Source organism: Lycorma delicatula, chromosome 1, assembly GCF_047948215.1.
Source record: "Lycorma delicatula isolate Av1 chromosome 1, ASM4794821v1, whole genome shotgun sequence".
Lineage (NCBI taxonomy): Eukaryota > Metazoa > Arthropoda > Insecta > Hemiptera > Fulgoridae > Lycorma > Lycorma delicatula.
This window is the reverse complement of record NC_134455.1, coordinates 344,906,673-344,928,278: the sequence shown is the minus strand read 5'-3', so window position 1 is coordinate 344,928,278 and position 21,606 is coordinate 344,906,673. Positions and strand designations below refer to the sequence as shown.

The following is a 21,606-nucleotide window of genomic DNA, read 5'->3' as shown; positions in this document are numbered from 1 at the left end:
TTATGCAGATATCAGACATTTTCTCTTGTATTGTTCACTCATAAGTAAGATTTAATTTAGATAAAACGAGTGGCTTTAGTAATTAAAAAGAAAAATATTTTAAAGGATTTTAAAGTTCTTAAAAAATTGTTTTTCTAAATATATAACTTTCTGCATGGTATTTTTAATATTTAACTTTTATTTTATTTGTTAACTATATTTATTAATATATATTTTTTAATATTTCGGATTCTACTACCTTTTAATTTTAAGTATAAAAAAAAAAAATTTGATATTTTATTATACAATATCCTATATAAATTTTCCAGAAAATAATTTTCATTATGTTGTAGTTTTTGAATTTTTCCAGAAAATTGGAAAACTTATTTTAATCGATTTATTGATAATGATTTTTAAAAAGTCATTGTTATAATGAATTATCAAGGATAATTGTCATTGATAATTAATAAAATTAAGAATTATTAATTTCTTAATATGTCAATTTTATATAGTCCGGATGAGTCAAGGGAAACCATAGTAATACCTTGATTAGAGCAATAGAAAAACAGATGAGACAATGTTCATATTAATTATTTAAAAAGTAAACACGTAAAAAATACATAGAGATATACTTCAGAAGGCAGTATGAAAATTATTTGAGCTTGTATTTATTTACATGTTAAACAGGATGCAGAAACCAGAAAATTCAGTGATTTAAAAAAAAAATTAATTAATATTTAAAAATTCATCAACAAAAATAATGCTATTTCTATTTTATTTTATTTTAAATACACTATCGAAGATCTTTTAAAATGGTTTGGCAATTTATTAAAAATGATAATGGAAGCACATATAAGGCTTTTTCTTGTAAGCAGAATATCATGTTGCATTACATGAAAGCAATTCTACTGTTTGGTAATTTCCAAATGGTTATTAGTTAAAATTTAAATTTTTATTAAAATTTAAATAGTAGGAATCTATAATTTGTTTCATGTTGTTTAGTAGAATATTGTGGTAAACATTCTAAGTACAGGGTTAATAATTAAATATAAGTATGTCTTTTTTAATGATAATTTATTTAGTGTATTTCTGCTGTAAATATTAGATCCATTGTATGTACAGAAAAACATAAATTTTTTCGCAATATAAACAACATTTTGTGAAATTTTTCTAAATGTACTTTTGTTGAGAAACAGTAACTTATTTCCTTCAAATTTTCTTGTTTCAGGGAGATGTTGTGCAGCATGTAAACTACATTCAACCGGCTCACTATCAGTTAATGTATCAGCAGTACCTAAGAGAAGCAGCTCTTGGAGCAGCAGCTTATCAGTTTACGCCTGGTAATATGCAATTTCATGTTGCATTATATTGATTGAATATATTTTCAGATTAATTTTATCCATTTTAATAATGAATCATTTAGTTTTAATAGGGGCAACAAAAAATTTTAATTTATTTTAAATTCCTCTAGATAATTAAAATAATTCATTTAAAAAAAAAAAATTAAAGAAAATTGTGCTGCTAGGCTTTGGCCTTAGCTCACATATTTTCTTAAGATATTGAATATAACTTGCAGGAAGCTAACCAGTAGTGCTTCCTAGTGGCAGCATTATGCATTGTGATTGTCAGTTTGTTCAGATTTGAGTGAATTTTATGTTGTATGTAGGCATGTTAGGGTAGGATATTTAGTGTGACTTACTTTATGAAGGAAAATAACTTCTTTTTTTACCAGAAAAGTTTTTTCTATTAATTTTACTAATTTTAATGATATCTATGAACAAGCTTTTTAACACTGTTCATTAAAATTTTTTGCCTGAGATTTTAGTTGGTTCAACACTGCTGTTTTTAATTAGTTAACTGCCCTTGAATTGTCAAAAATCAAGCCATTTTTTTAGATGAAGGATGTGTTAGTACTTAGGTGTGACGTCCAGGTAAATACAGATAGGAAATGATGATCATAAAATTCACCCGTTTTGAATTGGTGGATTACTGATAATCTTGACTGTGTGGACATGCCTTATCACGAATGAAAACAATTCTTTATGACAGTATTCAATGTCAGCTGTTCATATTACATCTTGTGATTGTTGTCCCAGCTTCATAAAATCCATTTGTAGGACACCTTTTTTTTCCTCCCAGAAAACATTGTTCATTGTCTTCTGAGCTGACTGGGTTTGCTTGAATTTTTTTGACCTAAACTTTAATTATGCTGCAGAGTGGATTATTATTTGAATTTAACATTTATGTATAAAATACACAAAGTAGCACCAGTTACAATATGGAAAAAAAGTTTGCTTTCCTCTCCCCTATCACACTATCGCAGCAGTCCAAATATGTACATTAGATGTCATCCTTTGATTTTTATTAGTCAATGCTTGCACGGCCCATCTTGCACTAAGTCTATTATAACCTATAATTCTGTTGGAAGTTATTAATTGTAAAGCTTCTGCTTTGTTGAGCTTCTGTGTTCACTTTTCATTGTCAAATATTTAGACAGAGACCTTCCACTCCTCTCTTCATCTTAAACAATTGTATGACTTCATTAAACTCTTGTTGACTTAACCTTTTCCTTCACTTGTTATTACAAATTCATGAATTTTAAGCAGTCTACAATGAATTTCAGAAACATTATGACCTTTTGTGTTCAGAAATTAAATTACAATTCTGGCTTTTATGCCAGGATTGTTTATTAACACAATCATCAATTATTGTCAATGGTAAAATAAACAAAAACAGAATCTTACAAGATGATGGCTGATAGCTAATGACTAACTAATGAAGCAGTATATGCATGATGTGATTCATTGTCATCAACCACCTTTTTTTCAACCAGATGCCTTGTACGTTTTTATTTTTAAACTTTTTTAGTACTTCATACATTTATATAACAAATCACTTTTAAGAAAGGTCTTTTTTTAATTAATTTTGGCTTCATTTCTGTTAAAGTATTTTTTCCAAGGCAGTCAACTTTGCCTTATTTTTATTTCTTTAGCTTTTGGTAATTTCATATAGATATCGCTCGTAATTTTCAATTCTTAGTGCTCTAGGTAAATAAGATCATCTACTAACTACACTATTACCATTATTACATTATACCATACCATTTTCTCCCAATTCTCACTGCTTCCATCTCTTTTCTTACCAACAATTTTTTTTACCACGTTTGCTTGCATCTTAAAGTAGGGTTAAACAGAATACTCTTCTAATACCTTCTTAAATCTACTAAAATTTACTTAAGTCTTATCATAGTTTCCTCTAGTACCCTATTAAATCGAAAGTTGGATCTAGTTTTTTATCTTCCATATATTGTGTCAGCCTTCTGATTAATACCTCCAGTTAAGAGTAGAGAAAAAAATTGACATTCTATGAAACTATGAGTATAAAATAAATTATTGATTTTGTTTTTTTAGGCGTGAAAGGTGATATCGAAGAAGGCACTAGAAGTACAGGAGGCAGTCCACCAGGACCTCTTGAATTACGTCGTGGATCACCCCATGACAGAACGACAGATTCACCTCAAGTAGCAACATTGTATGTTCATGGCACACGTCACCTTTTCTATGAAGGACCACACCATCCTCCTCCACCAGCACATCGTCCTTCACAACCTAGATTACAAGTTGCTACTCCACCTCATGCCAGCCAGGTTCCTCCTCAGGCAGATTCGTTACTTATGCTTCTGCAGGTAATTATTATTATAAACTGTTTTTTTTTTGCAAAATTGTTTAATGTTTAATTTAATAAATAATCATATTAATTTATTATTATTTTTGGTCTGTTATAATAATACTGTTTTGGATATGGAACAAAAAATTAGACAATAATAGTGGAATAAGACTGGGAATCAAAGGACTAAAAGATTAACTGTTTAGCTTTTGCTGTTGATGTGGCATATTAGCTAAAAACTGGAATGAAGATTAACAACAAATTAAAGAATTAGAAAAATAAGTTTCTAAAATGGGACTAAAAATCGCGTTTGAGAAAACAAAAATTTTGACTGTTGATAAAAACTGCCTGAATTTCCTTAGCTAAAAAATTCTTTAGTTAAAAAGTTTTAACAGTTTATAGCTAATAAAATGGAATTTGCTTTCCAGCTAAGAAAAACACATATAAGAAACAGTTTTTATAGAACTCAAAATTTTGACACTATAAACTGTGACAAAGCCAGAAGCACTCAATATGGCAGAAACCCTAAAACATTTAATTCCAGTCTAGGTTATCAAATGCTGTGTATGTTGGTCTGTTTTTCTTTATCTTCTTTCTACTATTAATCTGAGCTCTAAAATTGCTTCCCTTGTCTCTATACTTCTCCTGAAACCAAATTGGTCTTCTCCTAACACTTCTTCTACTCTCCTCTCAATTCTTCTGTATAGAATTCTAGTTAAAATTTTTGATGCGTGAGTAGTTAAGCTAACTGTTCTGTATTCTTCACATTTATGTGCTCCTGTTTTTTTTTGATATCATGACAATAACACTCTTTTCGAAATCTGACAGAACTTCTTTTTTTTTAAATATTACACACCAGTTTGTTTAATCTATCTATGACTTCCTCACCTGCACTGCTCAGTAATTCTGCAGGTATCCCATCTATTCAAGGAGCCTTTCTGCCATTGAAATCTTTTAATGCTTATTAAATTCAAATCTCAATATTGTATCTCCCTCTTCATCCTCTTCGACTTCCTCTTAACACCAGTTTCTAATTAATTTCCTCCGTATAACTCTTCAGTATATTCCACATACATATCAACCTTTTCTTTCGTGTTATAAATCAATGTACCATCTTTATTTAACACATTATTAGATTTTAATTTATGTACCACAAAATTCTCATTAACTTTCCTGTATGTTCTGTCTATTTTACAATGATCATTTCTCTTTCCACTTCTGAAAACTTTTCTTTTATTCACTCTTCTTTTACTAATTTGTACTTCCTGTTTATAGTATTTCTTAACTGCCAATAGTTCCTTTTACCTTCTTCATCACTAGCATTCTTATACTTTCTACGTTCATCCATCAGCAGTATATCCTCTGATATCCAACATTTTCTACCAGTTCTCTTTGTTCCACCTAAGTTCACTTCTGCTGATTTAAGAATTTCCTTTTTCTATAATTCTCCCATTCTTCTATATTTTCTACGTTATTATTGTTACTCAGACCTCTTATGATATCCTCCTCAAAAATTTATACTTCCGCTTCCTCAAGCTTCTGTAAATTCCACCGATTCATCCAACATCGTTTCTTTAGGTTTTTAAACCCCAGTCTACATTTCATTATCATTAAATTATAGTCGCTTTCAATGTCTGCTCCAGGTATGCTTTGCAATCAAGAAGTTGATTTCTAAATATTTTTTTAACCATGATATAATCTATCTGATACCTTGTATCACCAGGCTTTTTCCATGTGTATATTCTATTATAATTTATTCTTGCAATTACTAAATTATACTATAACTTTATTATTCAGATTATTTATAACTTTATTATAACTAATAATTAATTCATTTTTTTGCTAATTAAAATTTAAAGATAATGATAAACTATTAATTTTTAAAGAATTTTCATAATTTTTTAACTTTAAATGTATAAATATATTAAAATAATCACTTGATTTTTTTTGTAGCGTTATCCTGTTATGTGGCAAGGTTTGTTGGCTCTGAAAAATGATCAAGCTGCAGTGCAGATGCATTTTGTGTTTGGTAATCCACATGTTGCCAGGGATTCGTTACCTTGCAATTCTGATGGTTCTACCCCACCTCTTCGTATAGCTCAGAGGATGCGTCTTGAACAGACGCAGGTGGAGGGTGTTGCCCGCAAGATGCAGGTATTGTATTTTTTATTTTTCATTGTCTATTTATAATATCAATTAAAATTTTATAAATAACAGCGCATGATAAATTGAATATTCAAAGTGGATTAAAAAAGTATTTATTATGGTTTGGCAACAAAAGTATAGTACCTGCTGGTACTGTACCAATTTTTTAATTAGTTTCATTCAGCAGTGATATGTACACAAAATTTTTTATGAATAATATTGGCCATATTTGTTATTAGATTTTTATAATTTATTTAATGATTAGTGTAGTTGTGTTACATACTTTAATGGTTGGAAAATTTAGAATTTTCTTTAACTGTTATAAGACTGCATTCCAGAAACTAATGTACTCTTAGTAGTACAGTTACTTATTTTAACTAATATTTGAAAATCTCTATTTTTCACTTTATTTTTCAGTAGTAATATATCAGCTGATTATTTTATACATACATTTTATTTTTTTGTATGGTAACATATTTCATAATGTAATACTGAGTTAAGTTGCGATCGTCATCTGTGCTTTTGTAGATCTAATATTTTCCTTTCAGATGCTTGTTTATTCATTCTTTCTTATTAATGTATATGGAGTTAGAGGTTTTTAAACAGTTACATAGTCTCTCCTAGTGCATTGTGGTTACTGGACAGTATGTCATCAGCAGCGATTAGGTTCTTATGTACAGGAATGCCTGTAGTGTCAAGTGGAGCCAGTAGGGGGTTCATTTGAGCAAATCTTGGTGTCCTGACAGTATTCTCTTGCTATTGCTCCCCAAATTCCAGTTTTGATGTTTACATTGAATTTCTGGACAGGTTATTTTTGGAAATTTGGCATCATTGGAATGAAAGTCTGGTGGTGGCTGGTGATTTTAATGCAAAATCAGCTGAATTCGCTGGGGATGTTATTGATATCAGGGGCCTTCACTTCCAAGATAGGATGGCAGCTAGGGCAACGAGGGAATGAGGGACAGCTCCCTGCTGAGCTGCTATTCGTTTGGCATACACAGATGGGAAGCAGTGATGAGGCATGGGGACACTATCGTCCTCTTGTAGAAAAAACCGTAGTCCCGGCAAGAATGCTCTTTTGGATGTTCTCATTTGAGGCAAGCAAGTCATAAAGACCAAGTTCCAGCTCCTAGGGTGGGGGAACAGGAACGACATAGTCAGGCCTGGTAACCCTATTCTGGGAGTTAGAGGCAGGCATTAATAGTTAAGATCCAGCTGGCTTATTAGAGTAAAACGACACTCCCCTGGATTGTGTTATGCTTCACTGTGGAATCCGATTCAGGGGAGAAGGAAAAAAAACAATTCTATAGTAATGAAAATCTCAATTTTGACGACAAAGTGTTTTTTAAGTTGACTGTCTTTTTGAAAACAAAAGTATGGTGGCTAAATTTGGATGGGATTTAATAATTAAATGATGATTATTAAAACACTATTTTGAGTAGTGATAAATTAGGCAGCTTATTTTATATAGTCTTGTGTAATTTATTTATTTGAGGTAAAATGTGGAAGAGCTCTGTCTAATCCTTTTAACATAGCCAAGTGTTTTGTCCATGGTAGTTTTTTAAGCTAAAGAGAAGGGACAAATATAGATTTTATTTATATTACAAGAATAAATAGCCATTTAAAGTCATTAAATAGCTATCTACCAGGAGAATATGAAAAAATTTTTCCCCAACCTCAAATGAATAGGTAATTATGTTGATAACAAGGGAAGAAAAAAAATTTATCCCTATTTATTTCAGAAAAGTGTATGTATTTGTTGATAAATATTTAAAAAATCTCTTAATTCAATCTTGACAGAGTTGTTTGATTGTTGTTTGAACAACATGATTTTGTAATAACTGATGTAAAGTGTGTATTTTGAAAATTGATTTTCTATTTACAATGGACTGATCAAAGGGTTTGATTTTTTTGACAGATGGACAATGAACACTGTATGCTTTTAGCATTACCGTGTGGTCGTGATCATATGGATGTGTTGCAGCAATCTAACAACCTACAGAGTGGATTTATTACTTATTTACAACAGAAACAAGCTGCAGGAATTGTTAACATTGCTGCTCCTGGTTCTCAGCAGGTAGTTTTTTAATTATTATAAATGAATTTAGATGTTCACTGATTAATTTTGCTTGAAAATTGTCCATTTGAAATGCTGAGTAAAATTTTTAATTTTTAACATTAATAATAATGATGATGATGAAGTTAACTTTTTTAATTTTCAGTTCAGCTAGAAGGATGTAAATTTAATGGGTTTACTCTATTAAACCCATAAATTCAAGTATTGTAATATATTAGTGATAATTTGACAACAAAATATAAAATTGAAGTATTCTTTTAGGTTGAGATCAAGACCTGATGCCATACGTTAGCTATACCTTTACTTCCAAGTGTCCAAAGCTCAGCCTTATACAGTAATACTTAATACATGTTAATTAGTGTACATGAATCAAATTTTTCATATATATTTTTTATTTTTATTTTTTATAAACTGCACAGTATAAGTGATTTTGTCAGTTAAATATTCTATTTTCCAAGTATATTACAGGTTATGCAAAATAGGTTGAAGATACCTTTGTAATAAATGAAAATTTAATTAAATAATCAGTTTTGTCAAATGAAAATACTGGGTACACTGTAAACAAAATAAATACATAATAAAATAATGGATGCACAATATTTATAAGTTATACAGAGTATCTAATCTAGTGACATTATGAAGCCAAGCTACATATTTGATCATACATGTATGTTTACAGAGATTTAAAATGGTCTACTACTCATAGAACTAGTTTGTTATGTTAGGGGTTTGAGTAAAGAAACTAAGATTTTATAATTTATTTTATTTTCAGTTCTAACAATATTAGAACTTAATGTATTAACAGAGGAGGAAGGTCATCCAATTTTTTTAAAAATAACATTGTCATTGTTGCTTTGTTACCAGCAGCAAAAATGACTTTTTGCAACTTGAAGTGTCGCTGAGAAACAGTTGTCTTTGTTCCCCGACATATATTTTGCCACCAAATATCCATTGATGTGGAAGTATGTGGTCAACATTATTCTTTATTTTTCTGAATAAGGTCTCATCAATCTTGACAATTTTATTTGGCATTGATTTTAATAATGGGTCACTTGCTTACTGCATCTGTAAACATTGGCTGTCCCAATCTATTGTTTTATTGTAGATTTTAAGTGGTGTACTCATCATTTAGTTTTCAGACTAGCAGTATATGAAACTCGAGCAGAATGTGTGAATGTACCGTCTGGTTATCTAAGCTCATGTTAACCTTACTTTGTTATTGTCATAAATTCTGGTATATTATAGTATATGTTTACCAAAATAAAGCTTCATATCATGAAAATTTTTATATTTCATAGTAGCAGATAGAATTCCATTAGGGAAGTACTTGCTTTTTTTTGGTGTTAGGCAGATTCCAATTAACCATTTCATATAACAAAAATTTTTAACTACACTATATACACAAAATACCAGTAACACAGTTCTCTCATTGAATAACAACCGACTGAGTTATGAAATAAAGTGAAAAATGTTTGTATATTGTAAACAATAAGTAGATAGATGTTTACCTGTTGTGCATTTTCAACTCTGTAGTTATTTTAATCACTACTGATTGAAATATTATAAAGTTGTTCCTTATGCCTTATTGAAAGCATTCCATAATAAAAATTTAAAGAAAATCGTGGAAAATGATGTGGCCATCGTTAATATAATATGTAAGTACCCAACAATAATTATTAACTCTGAAATTATTTAATTTTCTATTTGTATACTATTAAAACTGGAATTATTTTGTCTACAAACATTACAGCTGAGTGTAGATTTTAAGCATAGCAATTATAACATTGGTTCAGTACATTGGGATTCTTGCATATGTGCATAAATAACCCTCTAGTTTACGTAATAAATTGCCCTATTATATATATTTTATGTTTCTACTGAGCATAGTAATTTCTGATTTTAAGCATAATAAAATTTGATATCGATTTTAGGGAATGCAAATACATACATGAATATAAATATAATTAAAAATTTAGACATTTTTAAACGTCTTAACTTTTTACTAAGATTGAAAGGTTTTTGAGATGTCATCAGCTTGAAGTTTTGAATTATATATCTTTGATTTACATTGTTATTATCTATAAGAATGACATTTTTTTTTGTCAAGTAAAAAATATTCAAGGGCTTTGTGGTTATTTTTATGGATATTTAATTTATTTTAGCATTTTTAGTTATTAATACCAGTACTAGTCATAATAATAATTATTATTATGCTGATCTTCATGGCAAATTAATAACGTTTCTGCTTTTAATCCAGAGGTTTCAGGTTGGAATCCTAACAAAACATTGCATTTTTTCATACCTGCAAGTTTATTATCATTCATGGGCAACTGTTATTGCTGTTGAATAAATAAGTAAATGAACATTTACACAGTCAGTACAAAATTCCCAGAACTGAGGCTCTAAAAACAATTTTTATAAACTCAGAAATAAATCTATTCTTATTCAAGTTTCTACATAGTCTCCTTCAGCATGATGATGTAATGTTTAGATTGGTTAGAAAGGTTGTCAAAAGCTTTCTTCTGTGGCATCTATTGACTTGTACTGCTCCTCCTTCATGGACATCTTGACTTGAGGGGCAAAAATAGTCTGCATGGGCTATGTGTGGGGATTATAGAGGGTGTTCTAGAATCTTTACTCATTTGCTCAAAAACTGCTGTACAATGTTGGCTATATGAACTCCTGCATTTGAAATGAGCTAGTGGTTTCTTGATACACTGTACAATTAAGTGTTTTTGTTAATGTTTGAATAATAGTTGTTTTGTGGACGCTCTAATTAAACAATAACTGTAAATGTGCAGGACCCTTAAATTTTATGGGTTTGTTATATAAAACTTTAGTTACGAGTATGTGAATTGACCATAAATATCAACTCCATGCTACAACATATAACATCGAATTATAAATACAACATGTGGACATCTTATGAAAATGTCGCACATGATGTCTTTGGTCCAATAAACATTTCAGGGCATCTTTATATATAGCAGCAGTTAACACATGGAAGACGGCATTCAATAATTCATACATACATTTAATGTTTTCATTGATACAATGATTTTGATATACAGAAGTCATTAATTTTTTTTTGTTATATATATTTTTCCTATCATATTAATTCTGGAAAATGGAAAGCAAATTCACCATTTCATAAGGTGCATCATTTGGCTTGTGCTGTCTAGGTTTTGGATAACTGCTGCTGATAGTGTTTGATAGACTTAACTAGTGTCTAGATTAATGAATGATAACACGTACCTTTTATTTTAAGGATAGGATTTCAATTTAAATTTCAAAGATTTCAACAATTTAAATTCAAAGATAGACAAGTTTGAAATTTTATAATAAATTATTGAAGTTTTAATCATATCTTACTATTCTGTTTACATCAGTCATTGGATCAAAGATCAAAACTAGTGGTATTTTTATGATTAATTTTTCTCTAAATTAGCAAGTTTTAATAAAGTTTAACTGTATAATTAATTGTGAACTTTTATTTTTTTTCCAGGCGGCATATGTAGTACATATCTTTCCTTCATGTGATTTTGCTAATGAAAGTCTAGCAAGAATAGCTCCAGATCTTTTACATCGAGTGGCAGATATCGCTCATCTTCTGATAGTCATAGCTACTGTGTAGCTGTTCTGTGTGTGCGCATTCTTTTCACCGGTTTGGAATTGTGTTTCTCGATAATGATGTTTATTTACCTCGTTTGATACATTAAATTCGGATATGACATTTATTAATACTATGATGAAATTTTATGACTTAAAAAATTTTACCTAATGCGACCGATTTTCCTGTATTTGACTTAATCTGCAAACAGTATTAAAGGATCTGTGTTTTTTGTTTGGCCTAGAATGTGACGACGATTGTTTTCGGTTATGATATTTAACATGAAGTTTTTGTTTAGTTGCGGGATCCTTTACTATTGAGTGCTTTTATATTGATAATGATTTCTTTTTTTTATTGAAATATTATTATCAACAGCCTAATAACCGATTAACCGATTAACATTTGAAATGAGCTAGTGGTTTCTTGATACACTGTACAATTAAGTGTTTCTGTTAATGTTTGAATAATAGATGTTTTGTGGACGCTCTAATTAAGCAATAACTGTAAATGTGCAGGACCCTTAAATTTTATGGGTTTGTTATATAAAACTTTAGTTACGAGTATGTGAATTGACCATAAATATCAACTCCATGCTACAACATATAACATCGAATTATAAATACATCATGTGTCTACAATTAAATATTATTTTACCAAATAAATAAAACAATGTCCCTATGTATATTAAGGAAAATTCTATAATACTGCAAATTTATACTAATTTAAGAACTTCCATTCAAGAAGTACAAAGGCTAAGAAATTGTGTTTTATTTGTTATTGTTGTTATCATTCAGGGGATATAATTTGGACTGAACAAGTACATTTGACCAAAAAAAAAAACAAAAAAATAAAATAAAAAAACAAAAAAAACAAAAAAAATTAAAAAAAAAATCTCCTTTATGATAGGTAGTGGATGTGATCACTTGAATTTATTTCTGTATATTGTAAAAAATTGTAATTACTTATGAAGCCAAGATGTGTAAATATACTTTAATAATTTAATGTCAGTTTGCTCAAATAATTGATAGAATCTATAAATATATAAATTACATAAATATATATATATAAATATATATATATATATATTATACATATATAAATATTATTATTGCTTCATATTACTGAGGTGTATGTAAATATAGCAAACATTGTATATCTAGTAGATGTCTGTTTTGTGTGACATATTAGTCAACAGTGAACCCAACTTCTATTTTCTTTTTTTTATCCGGTTATTATTATTATTATTATTATAATTATTATTATTATATTAATTATTATTATTCATTATTATTATTATTATTAATTATTATTATTATAAAATATACTTTGTAAATAGTTCAGAGAGTTTCTTGGGCTGTGATCTCTGCATTACGTTGTATTGTATCGTTATTTTTCAATTGATAAAAAATATATTTAAAAATCATCCAGTGATTTAAGTTATTAAATGAATAAAGATGTTAGTGAAAATAAATTATTGTTTTAATAATTATATAAGTTTTTTAATTTATTTTCGTGATATGCCATTTCTTTTTTCCTATCCTTAATTTAAATTTACTTATGTTTTTAGAACTTTTTTTTAAAGAAAAAGTTAATGCAGATTTGCTAACTTGAAAGCCATTAAAAAAAAAAGGAAAAAAAGGCAAATGGAATCATATATTAAAGGGGTGGGTGAATGTATTTTTCAAAATTGCTCATAACTGATAAATGAAATACCTCATGTATTCCATGCTCTGCTGTTTTTATTCTGGATCGTAATGGTAGTGCTAAAGTTTCATCACTTATCAGAATATTGAAAAGGACTTCTCCCTCATAATGATAGTGTTTGAGAGGCTGTTCTCTGCGTTCCTTTTGTTTGTTCTTTTCTGTGGGTTTGCACCATAACAGATTTTATGGTAGCCCAGTTATGTAATGTTTGTGGCTTACTCATTCTTTTGATATGGTTATCTGGATGGCAGTGTATTGTGTGATGCGATGATCATTAGTAAAGCGACTGTTATTTTGTGCAACATTTTTTTCTGCCATTACGTTCCAGTGAACATTACATTTCAAGCTACCCTTATAAGATAAAAAGCAGTAATAGACTATTAAAAGTAGAAGATTATCTTTATATTGTCCATTCCTAGTTGATGTATAGTTCTATATAAAACTGAAATGAGAAAGTAAAGTAATTAAATGTTTATTTGGAATGAATGTGTGTAAAAAAGTGATTTTAATTGTGTAAATAATTCATTCATTGATGATAAGAGGGTTTTTGTGCTTATGCATTCTGAATTGGAAATATGTTACTTGGTCCCAAATACTTCTTTCATTTCCAATTATTACAAAACAAATACTCTTTTGTAAAGAATTGATTTGATTACTAGATTTACTTCTAAAAATTTTATTTTCTAAATCCCAAATTACTTGTTTACTGTCAAACTTGACAAAATTTGAGTCTAATTTATGTTGGACACAATAAAAATATCAAAATTAAAAAAAAAGAATTGGTAAAATGAGCTTTTAAAAATGAATCTGAAAATTTATATTGTGGAATGGACTAGACTATAACCTGTAATTTGGGACTGGATAAACACTTGCAATATGTTCAGCCACAAATTTCTCAAATAGTTTCAGTGCTTCTGTGAGTATGCTTTCTGCTACTTAGTTGTGTGGGAATATATATAAAAGGCTTACTCTCATTCTTCATTGTATATATTAATATTTAAAATCTACACTGTGTTATCATTAATATAAGAATTACAGAAGAGTGTAGGTAACAATAGATGGTGCTGTTTGCTTTTCTTAGAAAAATATAAAGGTTAGTTCAAGGTCATGTGACATCATAGACATGCGAGTCATAGGTGGAGGTACCTCAAGGCAGCTGATCTGTCTAGATGTAGAGTCTCAATCTGGTGGAAACATAGTTCAAGTTCATGTGACATCAGAGGTGTGTTAGATAGTTTTTTTTTCAGAGGATGAGATGAATGACGATTTTGTGTGTGAAAATGCCATGCCTGACTGGGATTTGAACCCGGCACCTATAATGCAATATCGTTTGAGAGTATGTTACTTCCCTTGCAAGTAATAGGATCTTTATCTTGTCAGCCTTTAAAGTAGTACAGTTAGTGAATCAACCCTATCTATCGAACTAGATTTCTGCCAACCAAAAGTATTCAATCTCTGGGCAACAACTGCACAAAAATGTAACCCGGAATTATATTAAAAAACCTTATCGATGGTAAAGCAAACAATATTGCATTTTTGATCAACATTGGGGAAGATATAGAAAGCTTGTTTACAGATTCAGTTAAAAACATGGGCTATATTATGTTCAGCCTTATTCTGGAATGTAAAACCATAAACTCAGGATATAAAGCGATTGCTACTTAGCCTGAAACAAAATGTTATAAATCTACTTACCAAGTCGCTTAACGAAAGTGAAAAATACCATAAATTCAATCTATTCCTACAATGTACATACAAAAACATAGAAAAATGACAGACAATATCAAAGAATACGAAACAAAAGACAAAACTTTAAAACAGAATTGATGCTAGTCAACAACAAAATCTATGTAGATAAAGCTCTAGATAAGCCCTTCTATAAAATAATAAACGAAGAAAGAGAATTTCTAACTAAAGAACGGGGTTGTCTTTGCTCAGTATGGACAATCTATTAGTCTTCTGCATAAACAATTACTTCCCCTAGCATGATTTGACATACATTGAACTCTTTAAAGTAATTAAAGGTAAGAAAGCTGTGATCAACGTTTGAATGACAATAACTACTGCTTCAAATGAGCTATACTATCCAAACATGTAACTGGATGGCAATTCTCAGCGATTAAATGATTGATACTATACATTTTGAAAGGGAAATATGAATAGCGTGGTTAAATTATCAGCTGTAATCAAAGATGAAGTTAAATTTGAGAAAACCAATAAGCTTTTGGTATAGCTGTGGAAGGAGCAATATAGTTGCAGGAAATTAACAAGAGTACTCCTGGTACACTTACGGAAGCAGGTGTTGTACGTTATATTAGTATGTGAGTTGTTGGTATCTGATAGTTCACATATAAAGGAACACTTTTATGTGCTTAGTCATTGAAATCCATCGAGGGGCTTGTAAGTTATGTGCATTTTTCGTTGTGCTGTGATTTCCCATATAAATTACATTGGAACTGGACATACCTAATCTAAAGTGTGCTGTGAAAAATTCTAAGTCAAACGACAAGTTCATTCGAGCAGGTGGCATCACTTATCAGCAGTGTAAACAAGAACTTAGAAAATTTTACATTCATGCACCAAGGTGAGTGGAATTTTCCTAAGTCCCACGTGCAGTCTATAAACGGAAACTTCTTTCCCTAATACCTTGGGCCCTGGTAGGTGTATCGGGCTGTATACATTTGGGGACCATTTCCTTTCCCTCAACCCTTGAAAAAATCCTTTCTGACTGAAAATCGGAGTCTGACCTCCCAAAATCCTCAGTCCAAACCAAACCACTATTTTTGTGTGATTTGCACAAAAATAGATTTTTGACCCCACCTCAAACTAGGTGAGTGGGGTGTCCAGGAAATCTGAACAAGGAGTTCCAATTGGTTTCTTGCTAATCCATACTGCATAGCCATGGTATAGCTGAAAGCCCATTTAAATACATGAAGAGTCTGGAGCATTCTCCCACCAGGAAGAATCACCTTCAGTCTTCACAAAGATCCAGTCTAGCTGACACCTGTAGTTCTCACTTTTCTGAGATATGCATTCTGCTGTGGCTAGTCTGCCCTCTGTGGTAGTCTCTGTTGGTTTCTGCTCCTTTATTGAAGCGCCTTTGTTTGTGTCTTCGGATAAGGAGGAGCAGTCTCCTTCTGGATTGGAAGTGCTTGTCCAAGCTCGAAGAGCTGGCCTGGAACCTTCATCAAAGTATCGACCACAGTACGAAGCATCAGATGAAGCTAATTGAGATAGGGCTTTCTGCTCTAACAGATGATTTCAAGGAGTTCAGGGAGATGTCTCCGCCTGTTATTTCCACGGCCACACAAACAGATCTATCGTGAAACAGTTTAAAGAGAAGCTGGATTGCAGAGTTTTGGATGGCAAGCTTCTGCTTTTGGCCATCCAACATTCGCCCGTTGATGTTTTATCTACCACCGAGATTGTCAAAGAGCCTCCTGTCGAGTCTGATGAACTGGTCCACCTTGTTGACCTAACACGTGGCCCAGCATGCCTTAGTCTGGCCTCCTCCCTGCTTCGAGAGGGCGGAGTCAGGAATAGGATGGAAGGAGCCATACTTCTCGGTGAAGAATCGTCCTTTGTCGGCGCTGCTTTTTACACTGCCTTCTACGATTCCAAAGAGTATGACAAGGTCGTTGTTTTGTCTGGACTTTCAGCTCATCCCGGGCGCTTTGCCCGGTATTTTCAGCTCATCTTATTCGAGTCTAGCAACCCGGTTTTTTGTATCCCAAGTGATAGGATTAGACGCTCTTCCAGGAGGCTTTTGGAAGCTACCTTGGCAGTGGTAGAGAATAGCCCGTCCGGGTTGCCTTCCTAAAGCTGGGTAACCGAACCTTGCGTAACAAGGTTTACACGACTGGTAGATCTGAACCTTCGTATGCCAAGACGTTGGTTGTGCGGGCTCTGCACAACCGACAACATTCTGATGTACTGAAGACTATGAAAGACCGGGTGTCGACCTCAGAAGCTACTGACTTTTGGTCTCTTCGCAAGGGCAATGATGCGCACATTGCCCATAATCATTGGTCCCCTTATTATGGTTTTCAATAGAATCCTCTTCGCCGGTATTTTCCAGTTTGTTGTAGTGTATTGAAGTTACTTTTCAAAGGTGGCGACAAGGATCCCACCATAAGCTCATCTTACCAGCCTCTGACGCTCTTGTCTGTAATAGGTAAGGTCTTCAAGAAGGTCTTGTACCTCCGAATAAATAGTCGGTTAACCTCCGATCATTTGTTAATGGACAAACAGTATGATTTTCGCCCGGGCAAGAGCACAGAGGACGCAATTCTCAAGGTATTAGACATAGCCTCGTCTAGTGTTTGCAAATATGTTATTGGTGTGTTCTTGTATATATCCGGAGCCTTTAATAATCTTTGGTGGCCCTTTGCGTTGTTTCAATTGCAGAGGTGTGGTTGCATGCAAAATGATACTCTCTCAAGCTACTTAAGCAACCGAACCGTCGTTCTTCGCGATGGCGGTTCGGAAGTAAGAAAGACCCTGTCAAAAGGATGTCCACGGGGTATTGTTTTAGGTCTCCCCGTCTGGATTATCGAATTCGACTCTCTGATGCCGTTGAAATTGCCCAGGGGCTGTCGCATCATCGCTTATGCCAATGATGGGTTGCTGCTGGTCGAAGGGAACTCAAGAAATGAGATTGAGTGCTGAGCAACACAGGCACGTAAGGTACTAAGGTCGTGGAGTCTTCAGCATAAGATAGTCTTTAGCCCAGAAAAGACCACTATGATGATTCTGAAAGGTCGCCTAGCCACGAATCGTAATAGGCGACCTTCCCATAAAGTATGTCACCATTTAGAAATATCTGGGGAAATCGTTGATGGGAAACTTCAATTCAAGGAGCAGCTACAGTATGTCGCAAGGAAGGAAATAGATGCTTTCTTTGGTGTACGTAGGGTAGTTCACCCTGATTTGGGGTTGAATTTCCGAACCATGCGGATTCTTTATAAAGGTGTCTGTGCGGCCATAATGTTGTATGCTGCGCCCGTCTGGGCTCATCTTATGCAATTTCAGTGTTAGGGATATTTTATTGCGAGCCCAGCATCTTTTATTGCTAGCTGTTGTCGGGGGCTGCAGAACTGTCTCGCGAGAGGCAGTTTCTGTAATCGCTGGCAATAAACCCTTTTGTGTTGAAGAAGGAAGGCCTTCTACTCCCAGGGCGTATGCAAGAAATTGAAGACCAAGGTTTTAGCAAGTTATATAGAACAAATCTTCTACTAGTCGATATACGCATGGTATATTTCTGGATGTTAGAGAATTGAGAGTGGTTAAGTGGGTTTCCCCCAATCGGAACATAACACAATTTCTATTGGGACATGGTACATTTAGGGACAGTTTGCTTGGGTTTCGTTTGGTCGATTTGGGCCTTTGCCCGGATTGTAGAGTTGATGACACTGCGGACCATGTCTTTTATGTTTGTCCTCGGAACGAGGCTGAACGTACCAGAGTCGCTAGGGAACTCGAGAGAGTAAATTCCTTTTTGGATCTGCGGGTCAATTGGAAGACCCGTAGAGAATGGACAATAGTGGCTGGCTGGCTTCCTGAAGTATCTCGCACTGAGCAGATCAGCTGAGGGGGTATGAATAGAGTACGAGTACGGGTGGCTAGGGTACCACCTGGACAGTTAGACTGGCTGGAGGTAGGTGCATTGGCATCGCGCCTGTAAGTTAGAAGTGTATTGGGATTTATGTGAAGAATAAGCTGTCGGCAGGATGGTGACTGCACTGCCGAGGGCATGGGTATCCGTGCAGCCGTGAGGTGTAGCGCCATCTCGACGATGGTTGTTTTAGGTGATGAAGTAAATGTCTCGCGGGATTCTGCGATGGAGCTGAGTGAGAGTCGGCGGTCTGTCCACCTCTCCCTGGTAGACCAGACCGGAGTCCGTAGTTGTAATCTAATTGAAGGCTTAGATCAGAAAGAGATGAGAACATTAAGGGAAATAGGAATAAATTCCGTTGCTGGTGGTATCCATTATATTTACCAGATAGATTCGTACGATATGAGACATTTACAATCACAAGTAGTTTATTTAAATGTAGAACTAGGCGCGGGGCTCGTGCTTCCGCGAACTCCATTAGTTAGTTCAGAGAGCAACGATGTAGGACAGTCAAGATGTCCGAAAGAGGCCTGCAGCGAAGGCAAAAGCTGAGTTAAAACTCACTGATGTAAATGTCTACCGAGCCATTTATATCGGTGGCATCCAACTAAGGCCTGGCTTAATACTGTGAGATGTAATCAGCTAGAGGGTCTGAAGACGACTACCAAGTCCATGAGAACTAAGAACGGGGGGGGTGTGACAACCGGAATCGTCACAAGGTGGTTGTCTTCCCCTACGGGGGTTGGGATGGGCACAGAAATCTTTAAATTTTGCATGTTCATCCAGCCCTCTGCGGTTGACAAAGCCACCTGCACCCGGTCTTCTGGCTGTGGTCGTGAATTACCACGAACTAACAGGAGACAGTCATCGGTGAAAGCCTGGATCGTGACCCCTTATGGGAATGTCAATTCCAGAAATCCGTCGAATACCAGGTTCCATAACAAGGGGCCGAGAACGAAACCCTGCGGGCTTCACCTGGTGACGGATTTTTTCACAACTAGTTGCGCATGCTTACACAGAGCTGTACGGTTAGACAAATAGTTACGTACCACGACCTGTATGACTACGGGAACATTGCGGCTTTCCACCTCATACAGAATAGAACTCCAACACAAGAAAGGAAATGTCAATAAAAATTGCCAAAACATATTTAAGTCGGCCCTTTCCACCTTCGCAAGAGCATTTAAGCTCAATCCTCGGTGCCAACCCCTTTGCCGTATTATATTCACGAAAGTAATCGAGGCCTCGATTTAGAAAACAGTTCATATCGATGTTTTCCCAGAGCCGTTCCACAACCAGCCTTTCAAGCAAACTGCCGATTACCGGCGAGAGGATGATGGGTCGATATCTGTACAGTCGACATTTCTTCTTAGATTCAGTCATGTTTCGTATCAGTTACCTACCGGTAAATAAAAAAAAAACTTTGTTTTAGTAATCTCAAGGCGGTCTTACTTAACAGGATACGACTATTTTAACAGAATAGGATTAATTAATTATTGCAATGAAATAAAGTACCAGCGGCAAACTGATTCTAATTATTAAAAGTAATAAATCGGTAAGATCCATAATAAGGTTTTATGAAAATGGCTGAACCGATTTTAATGTGATGTAAAACATTTTCAAAATACTTTTAAATAACCAATATTTTGATATTACAACAAGCGTTGCGGACGGCGGCGGCAGCGGCGGCGCTTTGTAAGTCTCGACACGTTCGTTGTACTGAATATGGAATATGCAAGTTTTTACAAGTAACAGTCGCTGAGCTTCTCAAAACATTATCTGCCTAGATTGATACGCAAAGTCAAGCCAACATTTAAGTTCTTCACTATCGAAACCAGATGAATTTTCGTGGACCACCGCTTACGAATTGTGAACCCCCATTTTTTTGTCACACCAACGTAGACCCCCGTCGAGTCTCCCGTTGACCCCTGGGGGTCCACCTGGACCATTTTGGGAATCAATGCTGTAAATTGAGCAGTCTTCTCAGAGCCTTTGATTCTGACTTGTAACTCGTCCTTGACTACGTTCGGAGGAGCCCTTTTTGAAAACCCTCTAACTTTTCACTGGTACTTTCAAATTCAAAACTGAAATCGGATTCATAATCAGCTTTCAAACTCGCTTCCAACGACACCCTACTTGGCCCTTTTTTGGGGGTCCCAAAATGTATCAGTCCAAAAATGAGGTCGGGGAAAAAAATTGGTGGGGTTTACCAAAATTTCGGGGATACCCGGATCGATCGGGATCCGGGGGGGAAAGGGTTGTAAAGGAATAGGATAGAGAGGTAGCTAGGAAATACAAATCCCCGTATAAAATCTCGCCGGCCTTAGAAAATATTAATTCTAGAGTAAAATATTAAAAATTTTACAAGTCCTTGTTTACGATAATTGACAATGACGTCACTCATCTGTAGGATCAAGACAACCCACTTAAAAATTTTCTTCATGTGTTAGAGAATCCGATCAATTCACTATAGTTTAATATAGGAAAAACACTAAATTTGTAATAACTCAGTAGCCCGTCATCCAATTATCACCAAATTTTATACACGTGTCCAGTAAACTTCCACCAACAGTTCGGTATTACCAAATTAAAAAAATAAACGAAAAACTTCAAAAGATCGCAGAGCAAAACGCAACACTTGTTACTACTAGTATACATCCAACTCGACCTTAAATGGTCGATCTGAGACTGTACAAGACTACACTTCACTTACACTCATACACATCATCTCTAAAGTAATACCTGACGGTGATTCCCGGAGGCTAAACAGGAAAACAAAAAAAAGGTTCCATGTCCGATAAAAGTCGTATC

The 21,606-nt window shown here is 33.6% G+C and overlaps 1 protein-coding gene across 3 annotated transcripts in view; it reads left to right on the top strand.

The window, feature by feature from the left end:
• The window catches only part of spen (spen family transcriptional repressor split ends), a 444,910-nt gene extending 431,947 nt beyond the window's left edge, over positions 1-12,963 (top strand). For all 3 annotated transcript variants that reach the window (XM_075382418.1, XM_075382419.1, XM_075382417.1), the window contains 5 exons: positions 1,208-1,319; positions 3,390-3,664; positions 5,599-5,799; positions 7,709-7,867; positions 11,373-12,963. In XM_075382418.1, coding sequence (XP_075238533.1) covers positions 1,208-1,319; positions 3,390-3,664; positions 5,599-5,799; positions 7,709-7,867; positions 11,373-11,501 — 876 coding nt within the window. In that variant the 3' untranslated portion in view covers positions 11,502-12,963. The remainder of the gene's footprint in view (positions 1-1,207; positions 1,320-3,389; positions 3,665-5,598; positions 5,800-7,708; positions 7,868-11,372) is intronic.
• The last annotated feature ends 8,643 nt before the right edge of the window (positions 12,964-21,606 follow it).